This window comes from Wyeomyia smithii, chromosome 1 (assembly GCF_029784165.1).
Source record: "Wyeomyia smithii strain HCP4-BCI-WySm-NY-G18 chromosome 1, ASM2978416v1, whole genome shotgun sequence".
Classification (NCBI taxonomy): Eukaryota; Metazoa; Arthropoda; class Insecta; order Diptera; family Culicidae; genus Wyeomyia; species Wyeomyia smithii.
In genome coordinates, this window is record NC_073694.1 from 197,295,719 (window position 1) to 197,310,779 (window position 15,061).

The 15,061-nt window shown below is 42.1% G+C and overlaps 2 protein-coding genes across 2 annotated transcripts; both read left to right on the forward strand.

Moving 5' to 3' along the window:
- The first annotated feature begins 5,106 nt into the window (after positions 1–5,106).
- On the forward strand, positions 5,107–7,510 carry LOC129725030 (sphingosine-1-phosphate lyase). The gene is made up of 5 exons (XM_055680412.1): positions 5,107–5,325; positions 5,558–5,719; positions 5,835–6,936; positions 7,008–7,154; positions 7,216–7,510. The coding sequence occupies exons 2-5, from the start codon at positions 5,575–5,577 to the stop codon at positions 7,442–7,444; spliced, it is 1,623 nt and encodes a 540-aa protein (XP_055536387.1). The 5' UTR covers positions 5,107–5,325; positions 5,558–5,574; the 3' UTR covers positions 7,445–7,510.
- Positions 7,511–12,749: 5,239 nt separating this feature from the next.
- LOC129731691 (juvenile hormone esterase-like) lies at positions 12,750–14,505 on the forward strand. Its single transcript, XM_055691892.1, has 2 exons — positions 12,750–12,812; positions 12,875–14,505. Exons 1-2 carry the CDS (start codon positions 12,753–12,755, stop codon positions 14,498–14,500), a joined length of 1,686 nt encoding a protein of 561 aa, XP_055547867.1. The 5' UTR covers positions 12,750–12,752; the 3' UTR covers positions 14,501–14,505.
- Positions 14,506–15,061: the final 556 nt, after the last annotated feature.

Below are 15,061 nucleotides of genomic sequence, written 5' to 3' on the forward strand. Positions count from 1 at the left end.
AAAGGACTTACAAAAACATTTCCAGGCTAAGCCATGGTTGGAACCGCTAATAAACCTTCGAGACAATCTAAAAATAGAACTAAACACATCTCGTACAGATATTGAAACAGATCACCTACTAATCGAAATTTTCTCCGAAATAAACCAAATTGTCGAATCACAAACAATGCCGAATAATACCGAGAACGGCATTAGAAATTTCGGAACAAATGGAGAACAAAGTTTTTAAAATACTACAACACAACATAGAAAGTATAAGACCAATGGAGAAAAGAGAAGAACTTTATACGACACTGATTGGAAACAACACAAGCATAGCCATGCTACAAGAAATATGGTTGAAAGAGGATGAACTTTTTACGTTCAAAGCATACAAACTAATATCTAAGAGGAGGAAAGAAGGCTACGGAGTAGTCGGCATTCTGCTTAAAAATGGAATACAATACGAAGAACTTACACTCCCAAATATGGAGACAATCGAAGCAATAGCATTCAAAATTATGCAGCCTAATGGTTTCCATTTCAAAAAATTGAATGTCTTGTCAGTTTACATTCCTCCGAACAACACACTCACTACAAAAGTTCGAGACGAACTAGATGACTTTTTTGGATACATAGAAAGCCTAGAAGATGAATGTATAATATGTGCGGATTTTAATGCACACTATAACTCGTGGAGTCCAGCCTTCCCCGAATGCAGTCGAGGCAGACTATTAGCAAAACTCATAGGAGACGGAAAATTACTGGTTTTGAATGATGGCTCAGCAACAATGATTCCAACCCCGGGGAGGAAGGAATCGGCAATTGATGTGACTTTAACGACGGCAGGGATAGCTTCCAAAGCTACATGGAAAGTAGGGGAAGAAATAGGCGGAAAACACTTATGTGTGTGGATCACCCTAGAAGGTAACACGCCAATTGTCAAAGCAAAAATTAAGAGATTAAACAAAGAAAAGGTAGTTGAAAAGATTAACAGCATTAGACCTCAGTTCATATATGACCCACATGAAATGATAGAAATTTTTGCCGAAGCAGTCCGAGATGCGACTTTTGTAGTCAAAAATAAAAAGGCAAATTTTCTTAAAACTTGGTGGACGGCTAAGATAAACAGCCTATACCAAAACAAAAGGGAAGCGCTCAGGGACTACAACAAAAATCAAACAAGAACCAATTTCATAATACTACAAAGAGAAAGAGCCTTACTCAAAAGAGAAATCCGAAGTGCCAAAAGAAAATACACGAAGGGACTCTCTGAACGCATAGACGAGTCGACTCCATCACGTTGTCTATGGAACATTGTCAAAGGAATCGATACATCCCTTTCTGGAGAACACAGAACCAAGACAGTCCTATCAACAGAGAAAGCTAGAGCATTTATGGATTACTACTTTAAAGATAAATACCAAGATGTAGAAGAACCGTTGGTTGCCACACCAAGAGATCTGTCGGGATATGAAATGGCCATTAAAGACGAGGAACTGCTTAATATACTGAAAACTAGGAAATCCTTCTCGGCTCCAGGGAGCAATAAGATGTCTTATTGGATTCTTAAAAAACTAAAACCGGGGATACAGCTAAAAATGTGCGAAATGCTTAGTCGTGTTTTCGTTGAAGAAAGTATCCCAGATAGATGGCGAGAAACACTAGTAACACCCATACCGAAAAAAAATGCTGATCCAAATTTGCCAAACTCTCGGCGTCCGATAGCATTGATGAATGTAGAGTTGAAGCTCATAAATGCAGTTATTAAAAACCGTCTTGCAGAGATAGCTGAGATAAATCACCTTATACCAACACTATCCTTCGGCTTTAGAAAACATGTATCAGCATCATCATGCATCAATTACCTGGTAAACACGATACACGAAACTAAAGACCATGAACAAGAGTGTTGCGTAGCTTTCTTGGACCTACAAATGGCGTACGATAGTGTTAACACCAACCTACTGCTTACAACACTCATTGGTCAGAGAGTGCCACAGAAGATACTCTCATGGTTGTATGTGTACATGCGAAGGCGAGTTATGGTACTAGAATCGGAAGAAGGCAGAATAGAAATGGAAGTTAGTGAAGGTTTGCCCCAAGGGTGCCCCTTGTCCCCACTACTTTTTAATTTATACACCGCAAAGCTGCATGAAATGTCCAATGAAAAATGCGAATTGGTACAATTCGCAGACGATTTCGCTGTTTTCGCCAAAGGAAGAACCATTGAAGAGGCAACAATTGCATTGAACAACTTTCTAGTTACCCTGTTCAGCAACTTAAGGAAGTTGAATCTGCGTATAAACGTTAACAAATGTGCGGCCATTCCATTCACTAACAAGAATAGCGATCATATTCGCGTTCAGGTTGAAGGGGAGAGAATTGAAATAGTCAATACGCACAAATACTTAGGATACACCATAGACAAGTGTCTTAAACACCGAAAGCATATCGAAAATATAAGAGATAACGCGACGAAAAAATTGAGACTCCTAAAAATGCTAGGCAGGCGTACTGGAATTTCAAATCCTGCGACACTGTTGAGAATAGGAAATGCATTAGTACGAAGCCGTTTGGACTATGGTGCGTCAATATATGGTATTGCAGCAGATTCGAATTTGGAAAAACTACAGGTTGTACAGAATTCGTATGTTAGACATGCAATGGGATATCTGCGAAGCACGCCAATTCATGTCATGCTAGCAGAATCAGGCCAGCTTCCCATGAAGCTCCGAATTGAAGCATTGACAAAAAAAGACATAATTAGAACCATATATTATAGAACGCCAAATCAAAAATTTATAAGCACCACACTGAACAGGGAGATCTCAAACGGTTCTTATTTATCGACCATAGCGGAAAAGCATGTGGATCTTATTTATCAGATACACCCCTCAGATAAAGATATAAACAGCAAAACAAGAATGAAATATTTTGAAACAATAGATATGGAACAAATAATCAAAACAAAACTTAGCTGTGACAAGAAAAAGGAAGATGAGAGCGATGCTTTCTGGAAGGCCCTGTTCCATGACGCTATGCAACATACTTATCACGGATACAAACGTATCTTCACGGATGCTTCTAAAACCCCATCTGGAGTAGCGTTTGCCATATACGATGAAACAGATAAAACATTTTTAACCGAAAAAATCAATGATAATTTCAGTATAACAAACGCGGAAATTTTGGCAATACAGAAAGCAATTGAAACATGTAAGCAGAAAATGTACAAAAAAACAGTGATACTCACGGACTCCAGAAGCGCATGCGAGATGCTTCTGAACAAAAAAGCGCTAACAGAGAACTACATAGCATGGGAAGCATATAAAGACCTGCAAGAAGCACAGAGAAACAGTATTAAAATACAATGGCTACCAAGCCACAGAGGAATTCGAGGTAACGAAGAAGCTGACAAAGCAGCTGTAGAAAAAACAAACGACACACAAACTTTCTTTAACGGAATAACAATGGATGATGCCATGATACTTAGTCAAAAAGAAATATGGGAAGACTGGACAAGAATTTATAAAACAAAATCACTGCAGAAAGGAAAATGGCACTACAAAATAATGGAGAGTCCAAATAAAAAGATTTGGTCCAAAACACTAGCTCTGAATCCCAAACAAATAAAAGTCCTGAGCAGAATTCGCAGTGGGCACACACTGACTAAAAGTAAAAAAGCACAATGGGGTATCGAAATAGACCAAATGTGCGACTTTTGCGAGGAAACCGAAAACTTACACCACACACTTTACGATTGTGCCAAATATAATACAACACGGATCAATTTTCCAGTCTTGGAATATATGAAGCCTCTAGAATGTATATTAGAAGAAAAATGTGAAGAAAGTATGGTACAAGTAACAGAATTCTTACATGAAATAAACATGAAAATTTAAAATAAAAGAGAACCTAACATCGAAAAACATGAACAAACGGAATTTTTGGCGAGATGGACCAACCATGGTCTCAGCCACTGTCAAACGACACAAACAAAGGAAAAAAAAAAAAGTATGCACGCGTTTATTTATCTACCGCAAGGGGAATCGTCTCGCGACGCTTTTGCGTGCACTGTGAGGCCTCTGCCATGGTGAACGCTAACGCGAGCGATCGGGTGAGATTTTTGCCGTAGGATAATGAACAGCTCTACTTCCGGCTGTTCATTAACCTATACGGCAAGAATCTCGCCCGATCGCTCGCGTTGGCGTTCAGCATGGCCGAGGCCTGACAGACAGGGATGCCACATATACAGATTTTTCTGTATTTTACAGATTTTTGAACTAAAAAAGCAATACAGAATCTGTATTACAGAATTACAGATTATTGTCAAAAATACAGATTTTACAGATTTTTTTGTTATACCGACGAACTGAAATCAATTTCATGGTTAGAATTCGATTACACGATTGTCAAAGTTTTGTAAAAAAAACATCAGGATTATGTTGGTATCTATGCAGAAGAAGTGGAATGAGACTTGGACGCAGCGCGAAAACTAACGTTTAGAAATATCTGTCGGGATTTCTATGCAAAGTTCGCGAAACAAATTGCAAAGGGGTGCGATTTCACCGATCCAGTTGTAAAAACGGCAGTAATAAGTAATCTTAAATCGTTCGTGAAATTGGTAAATTCCCCAAATTTGTATCAGCAACTGACCGACAAGGGCTGAATAACGAATATCGCACGTTTAAAACAAACTTTTTGATCGGAAGATTCATTGAAACAAATGACTTAACTTGGTCTGATATGTTGGACACCCTTAGGCGGGATGGTATTATGTATCCGTTACAGATCATTTGTTTGATTTTTCTAAATAAATCCACATTCTTCGACTTGGTTAGAACACATACGTTGAATAACAAGTCTAAAGTCAGAATATGCATAACCCCTGAGCTAATGATCTCAATTTTAAAAGCTAACAGCTAACATTGCAGACGAAGGAGAATAAATTATATAAAAGAATTTAAAAACCTGTTTGTTTCTTAGTTTGCTCGATACAGATTTTTAATACAGATTTTTGGGCCGATATACAGATGTACAGATATTTATGTAGAAAAATACAGATATAAATGTGGCAACCCTGCTGACAGACACATTTGTTATTATCATTTGTCATATACTTCTTTGTTTGAATGTGATGCGACAAACTTGTTTACCTTGATTTTGGTTCCATTTAGGAACAAACAGTGCAAGTCGATCTGACAGGTTTTTCAAATATTTCTCCAAAAAGTGTATCAGAAGAGGATTTTGATTGAGATTCCAGGAGACAGCAGGAGAAAACTTCGCTGCTCAGCGAAAACAGCGTTTTCTACTTGGGCCTGGTGCTATACATCACCATTAGAGGTAATGTGATAATGAAACAAAGAAAATTTATCAGAGATATGCTTATGCGCCGTTGACAATTGAGCGAACGTATTCCATGACTAGGCAACCAGTGTTAGCTGTGGATAATCGGTAATCAACAGCTAACTTGTTATCAGCAGTTAGGGTATCTTATCAACGGCTGCGTATTTTTTTGTTTCTATTTCTGTAACACTTAAATGAATCCAAACAGTTAACGATTACTTCTCGGCAGATACGGAAAGCGACACAATGCAGCTGAAATCACATCTAGAATTAGTGACTGGCCCATTAGATCGTGCTCTAGTCGGAAAGGCACCGTGGCAAATTGTGGCCATTACGACAACCACCGTTCTCAGCGCTGTTTGGCTATGGGAGCTGCTTAGTGAAGACGAAAGTAAGTTTAATATGCCTTGTCATTGATATAGATTAAATATTGTAATCTAGCTAAATCTAGTGTTAAAAGTAAAAACAGTTACTAGGTGATCAAACTCATACCAACTAAACCGTAGGTCTCTATTCACGACTCCGGCGTCGCTTCTTCAAACTTACTCGAAAGCTACCGGCCGTGCAGCGGAAAATTGATGCAGAAATTACCAAAATTAACGACAACTTCGTACGAGAGGCTTCCCAGTACGGAAAGTTTACCACCGTTCTGCCGGAGAACGGCCTGAAACACGAGCAGATATTGCAGAAGGTCGACGACTATTTATCGCTTGGTCACTACAAGTGGAAGGAGGGCTTTATTTCTGGTGCCGTCTACTACTACAATCCTGAGCTGGTGAAACTAGTAACCGATGTTTACGGGAAAGCTTCCTACACCAACCCGCTTCACGTGGATGTTTTCCCTGGGGTCTGCAAAATGGAAGCAGAAGTGGTTCGAATGACGGCCACCCTGTTTGGTGGAGGGAAAAATGCCTGTGGAACGATGACCACTGGAGGGACGGAATCAATCATGATGGCTTGTAAGGCCTATCGGGATTATGGACGAAACGTAAAGGGAATTACGCGGCCCAATATTGTGCTGCCCAAAACGGCACATACGGCGTTCGATAAGTCAGCAAAATACTTTCAAATGTACACCAAAACAGTTCCGGTGAACCCAGAAACCACCGAAGTAGATATTAAGGCAATGGAACGGGCCATCAACCACAATACGGTAATGCTTGTCGGTTCCGCTCCGAATTATCCGTATGGTACTATGGATGATATTGTGGCGATTGCAAAACTGGGCAAGAAGTATAATATTCCCGTTCACGTGGATGCTTGCTTAGGAGGTTTCCTGATAATTTTCATGAAACGTGCTGGATATCCGATCAGACCATTCGATTTCAGCGTGGACGGAGTCACCAGTATTTCGGCGGATACGCATAAGTACGGTTTCACACCGAAAGGATCTTCGGTTATTCTGTATTCGGATAAAATTAATCGGCATCATCAGTACACAGTAACGACGGAATGGCCCGGCGGCGTGTACGGTTCACCAACTGTGAACGGATCTCGCGCGGGAGGTATTATTGCCGCTACTTGGGCAACGATGATGAACTTCGGACTGGACGGTTATGTGGAAACGACCAAACGAATTATCGACACCGCTCGATATATCGAACAACAGTGAGTTTATTTTCTTCTAGGTGGGCTTTAGAGTTAATTCAGCCTCGGTTAATTCTTGCCGTCGTCAACAGGCTTCGTAATATCTCCCACATATATCTGTTTGGAAACCCAGCAACTAGCGTGATAGCTATTGGCTCCAAGGATTTCGACATCTACCGTCTATCGTCTGAGCTGAACGCTGTGGGATGGAATTTGAACAGCCTGCAGTTCCCCTCCGGGTAAGCATCTGATACATCAATTACATGGAGGTACATAGGTTTTTTTTATTCCACTTCTTAGAATTCATATCTGCGTGACTTATATGCACACTCAGGATGGTATAGCGGATAAATTTGTTAATGACGTCCGAAGTAAGGTGGCACTCATTATGCAGAATCCCGAAAAACCGGTGGAAGGTAAGATGGCTATCTACGGAGTGGCCCAGGCGGTACCGGATCGAGAGGTAGTTGGCGATTTCACCAAGTGTTTCATCGATTCGATGTACTATACGGTGGAGGACAATGAGTGATTTTGGGCGGTAAGTTAACTCAATATACGACTGAAGAGAGAAAATATATACACTCGTTAACAGTAAGCTGGGACAATTTATTTTATGTTTTTTCTATGATATTTTGTAATAGGTATGTATCAAAAATTTCGAATTGTTAATTTGAAAAAAAAAAAAACCCTCTGCAGTTTGCAGTTCATGTGAAGCGATTTGTATCCTGCCACTCGCTGTTTTGTATTGCTTCCTGAATAGGTTGGCCAATTTTCCAAAATGGAAAATATGTTTCTAAACTGCCAGAAGTTTGTCAAGTTACTGAATACACTTGGTGCTTTCCTAATAATACCGCGCTAAGGACATTCCCTATCATAAACGGTGTGTGTTTTTGCAGGATGGCGGGTAAATCTGACAGATACCTGAGAAGAGAGCTTAGGGAGTGGGGTTGGATTTAGCCGCCATCTTTCCGGAACGACGGTTAAGTAGTACTTCGGAGAGCGGCATTTTGAGTTTCATCTTTGCTCTTATACCTTATTGCTAAATACCTGGAGACTGACAGTTAGTTATCAGCGATGCTGGTAGGCATCATGCCAAACATGACAAAGATCACTTCGTATGATAGTGCACGATACGCACTCGCAACCCTTCTGCATTAGAGCCTGTAGGTACTTTCCAGTTTACCACAATAACTATTAGTACCTAGTGTTTTGGACCACTCTGGCCCACTATACCTAAGTATGCACGTAACTACGGTGGCTAGAAGTTTCCGCTTGCTACCGTACTTCGCTGAGCTATTCGATATCATTCGAGACAGTACTGCAAAAGCCGTTGAGGCCTTTTAACACATACCCAACAAACAATTTTGTTGAATTATAGCTTATCAAGCTGCTATTCGGTGGATTACGACTGAACTAAAGCTTAATAAGTTGTTATACAACAAAATTGTTCCCCGCGTAGTTCACGTGGCTCTTGAACGTGAGCTTGTCGTTAATCATAACCCTTAAGAGTTTCAAAGATCGCTTTGAGTGCAGTCTCCGAACTTTGAGTGCAGTCTCCGAACTTGCGGATTAAATGAGTGACCGTCAACTCGACCTCTCCGATCGACTCGCCGTAGACCTCTAGCGTTATGTCATCTGCAAAGCTGACGATCACAACACAATAGGGGTTGGTAAACAGCTGGGCAGTGCGTACTAGCAGTACTCCTCTACTAGGCATAAAATAGACCGCAGTGTGGTCCAATGCAGAATGCCCAGCAATTTCTATCCCTACCTTCACGTAAACGAACAACCGATGGGAACTTGGTCGTATGCTGACAGGGAAGCGGGGGCTGTTCTCCTCGGAGGGCAGCTTGCCTGAGCGTATGTTCTCCATGTTAGGGCCGGCTCAAACAGCGTCGGATCCGGAGCGGACGGGTGAATTGGAAAATTTTTTGATCATGGCCTACTATCATAAAAATAAAAAATCATTAGTGAATTTTTGCTTATATTCTCTGTGACCGGTAATTCCATTCACATCCTCATTTTACCGTGAGAATAATGTTTGACAGGTATGTGTCCGAAATATCGTTAATTGGCGATGCTTCTATAATCCGCTTAGCTGTATGATCGAGCAATGCTTGTAACTGCACTTCAGGTACAGTTTCCTCAACATTGAAAAAAGCATTTCGATGGATAACAGGTTTTCTTAGCAACAAGAACTCTGTCATAACTGGGGTAAAGATCAAGTTTCGATTTTTAGCTTGCGCTTGTAGTTGATTGTAATCCTAATCATGTTTACTTAGGCTCAAGTCAACAATCAATGCAACCAGTGCGTTTTTGTATAGAAAACCCACGAATACATAAATACATAAAACATCACTCTACTCATTCATTCATGAATTGTCAAGTATCAAAGTTTAACTAGCTTATAGTACAAGGTCTAAGCTTTAAAAAAGTATTTGATGATGTGCTGTGGTTTGCCTCTTTCTCCCCTATATGCATTTGAATCGCGATAATTTTATGAAAAAACGCTCTAACTTAGTATAAAACGATTGTAGCAACATGCTGTCTTCGAAAGAAACCTGTATTTTTATGTTGGTCAAATTCGTCTAGAACATTATCTTGAAAAAAAAAATATTTATGTTTAAAAAGTGATGCTAGAACACCTAAATTTGAGGAGGTTGGCAGCGAAAATACTTTGTATTTCAATAAAAAGACGTCATAGAAATTTAATATCTTCTGCAAAGTTTCATATTTTGAAAAGTTCTACAACTTTGCTAAAGAAACTATTCATGTTTCTTCGCTGTATCAAAAGTTAGATTTTTCATTTTTTTGATAGTAGGCCATGATCAAACAATTTTCCTATCAACATTTCCGTTATATTTTTGTGAACAATTCTTTTTAATATTGTCTTTGGCCAACATCAACCGTTTAAGCACAAATGAATTAAATTTGTCAAATTGCCTTTTCCAGCCCTAGTAAGGCAGCATGTCGAGAAATTAAAATACTACGAACAATCAAGAATTGAATACGGACCGGCAACGACCTAGGCGACGAAATAAGCGGAGGAATACGCGCAGCAGCTCGAAGTGGTATTATTAACGGCGGAGGGACTCGGCGCATTGCCTCTCGAGGACGGTTGATACAGCATTCGCACAGGGGAGACCGCAGTGCGACAGTAGGAGTGGAAGCATCGAGTGGCAGAAACGAATGGGGATTGGGTTCATGGGGACCGAATTGGTGTGATGATAAAAAAAAAACGAATAAATAAATAAATAAATAAATAAATAAATGACGGGAAGTGTGCGATGGGGGTGAGTGAGAAGAACCGGACCTGGGTGATATACCTGAGCAGGTCAACGAGAGAGACGAAAGAAACGCCAGCAAGAGGATCTTGAACATGAGAAGCTGGAGCAGCTGTAACGTGCCAGCGATACGCGAAAGTTCTATGAGAAGGTATGCAACAAGCCGACATGTGCAACGACGCAGATGGGGAGTTTCTCACGGATACCAGCGAGGTGGTCGGCAGGTGGAGGGGTACTTCGATGGACACCTGAATGGCGATACGGTAAACAGAAGCGGAGCAGAAACTAACCTAGAAGCATCAGCAGCAGATGACCGAGTACTACCCCTCGATGTTCATGAAGTTCTTTGCGAGATCGGGAAGCTGAAGAACAACAAAGCTGCAGGCAAAGACGGACTGCCGAGCGAGCTGTTTAAGTATGGGAGAGAGGGGCTAGAGCGCTGCAATGGGTTATTTCTAGGATTTGTCCCATCTACAAGAAGGGCTGTTTCGTCGCTATCACCTCTGACCGGGAGGTTCGTGGACCAGTACTAAGCGGGCTTCATGAGAGTGCGTGCCACCTCGGACCAGATCTCAATCCCACAGATCTTACAAAAATGTCGCGAGTGCAACGTGCCCACAAATCACATTTTCATCGACTTCACGACGGCCTACGATACAGTCGATCGAGAACAGCTATGGCAGGACATGCACGATAAAAGATTTTCGGATAAACTGACTCGACTGATCAAGGCTACTATGGCACAAGTGATGTGCTACGTGCGTGTTTCGGGGATACTCTCGAGTCCCTTTGAATCGCATAGAGGGTTAGGACAAGGTGATGGACTGTCCTGTTTGCTCCAAAGGCCGGGTATCGACACGGGGGTATGATTTTCACAAGTTCTGTTCAGCTTTTGGGCTTCGCGGATGTCTTTGACATCATAACACGTAACTTTGCGACGGCGGAGGAAACTTACGTCCGACTGAAATCCGAAGCCGGACGAATCGGACTGCAAATAAATCCGTCGGAAACGAAATACATGCGAGCGAGAGGCTCCAAGAAGAACAACATCAACCTCCCAACTCAAATCTAATTGGGGTCAATGGTGACCGCCGATAATAACACCAGCAAAGAGATCCAGAGACGCATCCAGGCTGGAAATCGTGCCTACTTTTCACTTTGAAAGACACTTCGATCGAGTCGAGTGCGACGACGCACGAAGTTGACGCTGTACAAAATTCTGATAAAACCGGTAGTCCTTTACGGATCGAGATAACAACGCTTCTCGCGGAGGACCTTAACGCTCTTGGAGTTTTCGAACGGAAGGTGCTGCGGATTATCTACGGGGGAGTAAAGACAGACGACGGAGAATGGTGACGGCGCATGAACCACGAGCTGCACGCGCTGCTTAAAGAGAACCCAATTGCAGATCGAAGGAGACTTGCGGGTGATGAGACGCCTGGGGAACTGGCGAAACACAGCCCAAAACCGAGCAACATCGCGACAACTTCATGATACAGTACAAGCCACCACGGCTCTCGTCTGATTGGTAAGTAACAACACAACAGGGAACTTCAGCTCGTCTCTTTCGTAACTGACATTCCACAACACCGGTCCCAGGAGGAAACCTTGCTGTCCTCCTGCGGTGGTTAGAACGCACTTCTGACTCTCCTCCGTGTTGTAAACGAGTACTCGATTCCGGAACTGACCCCTTTCTCGAAGTAAGCCCTCGCATCTATCACACTCTAAAGCGCCGATCTTGCAGATTCGAATGTTGCGAGGTGCTCTATTCTATGTTCAACGATTCGCGCACTTTGCATCCTTCGTCTTGCACGGAGGCACGCACTATCGCGTCAGTTCACCAGTTGATGACTTTCCATTTTTGCGGAGCCAACACCAAGCTCTCTTTCACAGTACATGTCTCCTCTGAAAGCTCTGTTCACATAATCATAAAAAAGGTTGATAATATACCAATGTGCCGTTGAGATTAGCTCTGACGAATCTCAAGACACTCAATTAACTGAGCGAACCGTAGATTAGATAAGATTATGTTAGTGCTAGCAGCAACTTTTACCAGAGCATTCTGATACGTCAATTTTAATTTGTATAAAAAAAGGGAAACTGCAATAAATTACTGTGCTTGGAACTGTAAATAAACTCTACTGCGTTGCAGCACGTTACGAAAAGTTGCCGTTTCCAGGATCAGGTCCAAACAATTTGCAATTCGCCGAAAAAAGCAAACTGTATTAATTCAACTTCGCTTGACGCAGTAAAGGGACTCGATCCAGTGAAAGCGCTGGTTTTGCGTATTGTTACAATATTTACAATAAACGCACAACCTTCTCTTGAACTTCGATCTTGATGATGACAGAGTTTCATGCGATAAAAACTTCGTGCGACGTTAAAAATCCGACATTTTGACTACAAAAATATTCACCGACAAACGATAATTAATCAGTCTGCAATCGAGAATTTCCCCAAAAAGTCAATAAAAATGCCGTATCATTTTGTTATCTAATCCAGTTGTTTATAAAAGTAAAAGGTTCTGCCAGACTTTTACTCAGTTTATCAACCATGCTTAAGCTACTAGCCTTACTAGCGGTATCAATCGCTATTGCTGTGTCCCAGGATGCGGTAAGCCAAATTTGTACTTTTTCTATTAAAAGATCTATAAACTCAACGAATTCCTCGCACAGAGTCGACCGATCATAACAACAACCGGTGGCCAGGTTCAGGGGATAACATCCAGCTGTGGTCTGTTTTGCAGTTATTTCCAGTTCAATGGAATCCCGTTTGCTGAACCTCCGGTGGGTGACCTACGTTTTCGGAATCCGGTTCCACACGCTGGTTGGAGTGGGGTTCGCGATGGAACGGAATTTGGAAACAACTGTGCCCAATTGAGTCCCCTTAGCGAGTACTCCGGAAGCGAGGATTGTCTTTACATTAATGTCTACACGCAGAACATAATTGGATCACGACCGGTGATGGTGTGGATTCATGGGGGAGCCTTTGTGTTGGGTTCTGGAGATGCGAGGATTTACGGCCCGGAACACTTGATAACGGAGAATGTGGTTGTCGTTTCGTTTAACTACCGTTTGGGAATTTTTGGATTCTTCAGTACGGGAGACACCCATGCTCAGGGTAACTGGGGGTTAAAGGATTGTATCGAAGCTCTGCGATGGGTGCGTGATAATATAGCTGCTTTTGGAGGAGACCCAAATAATGTGACGATTTTCGGTGAAAGTGCAGGAGGAGTTCTGGTGCATTTCTTGGTGTTGTCTTCGATGGCTGCTGGACTGTTTCATAAAGCGATAGCTCAATCAGGAACAGCGCTAGTTCCGTGGGGTTTCCAATATAACCCGCGGGAAATGTCGCAGAATATTGCTGACGCTTTTGGATATACACATGAAACTGAAGAACTTACACGGCTTCTACGATACACTCCGATCGCAGACTTCATAGCTCTTCAGAGAAGTATAACGGATATTCCTATTCCTCGTGGTTTCAAACCCTTCGAGTATGTCCCTAGTGCGGAACCAGTGAACTCACCTGAGCCCACAGCTATTACTCAGCGGCCGATTGAGATTCTGAACGCTGGTACCTTCAATCATGTTCCGTTAATGATCGGCTACACAAGCATGGAAAGTTTGTTTATGGTTCGAGAGCATTTACTAGATTCAACGGTATGGAACGAGTTCACACGAAATCCAGGGTTTTTCGTGCCACATTTCTGGAATATTCCAGCCGGTACCACTGAGGCTAGCGCAGTGAGCCAAGCATTCCGTGATTTCTACTGGCAGGATCAAGCTCTCGGCCCGGACATTATGCTAGAATGGAGCAAATTTCATACAGATCAACAGTTTATCTATGCTGTGGACAAAACAACTCGCTTAACGGCGGCAGCCAATTCACAACCAACCTTTTACTATCAATTTAGCTTTGACGGCGATCTGAACCTCATGAAACGACTTCTACTGCTAACGGACTTCCCTGGTGCGGCGCACGCAGATGAGCTCGCTTACATATTTTCTATCACAAATCTTCCAGTTTCGCCGGTTCTTCCTTCCAACATTGCACTCACTGTCCGTGCCCGAATGGTTCGTATGTGGACTAACTTTGCTATCACGGGAAATCCGACGCCAAACTCGGACACAGACCTGCAAAACGTTCTGTGGCCCGCAATTCAGGGCGGTAACATGGCGTACCTGGATATAAGTGACGATCTTTTTGCCGGCAACCATCCGAACCAGGATCGCATCAGCCTCTGGAGTGATTTGGAAGAACGATATGCCAACGATCCGTTCTATTATCCGTATCAATAGGGGTAAATTTATCAGTCAATAAATCATAAAAGCTGAAGTTCTAATCTTCATTACTTTTCACCGGCAATCTAACGCTAATGATATCGAGCAAAGGGATGGTTAAGCACACTTTCACGTGCTGGAGGACTTGGTACACGTGTCGCTTCCCCAGTACCGTAAGTCGGCGTGAGATTGTGCCAGTGGGGGTGAGATTGTGCCATACAAACCGATTTGTTTGTCAGCCATCGCGATCAACCAAGAAAGACTAGTCTTTTGTCTTCGGTCTTCAAAAGTATCATACCCAGGTTTCCACGAGCGGTAATGGCGGATAGTGCTCGCAGCTTATTATGACGTTTTCTGTAGGTCAGGTAGTTTTTTTTTCGCAGAAACGGAATGAAAAACATGAAAATGTTGCAACGTAGCATAGCAACTTTAATAACAGGTTTGTTTATTTTGATGCGCGCATGCGCACGACGAAATTTAAATAACAAAACGCTCACTGTTTGTTGAAGTTGCTATGCTACGTTACAACGTTGTTATATTTTCTAATCTGTTACGGTGATTGAAAATTACATGACCTAC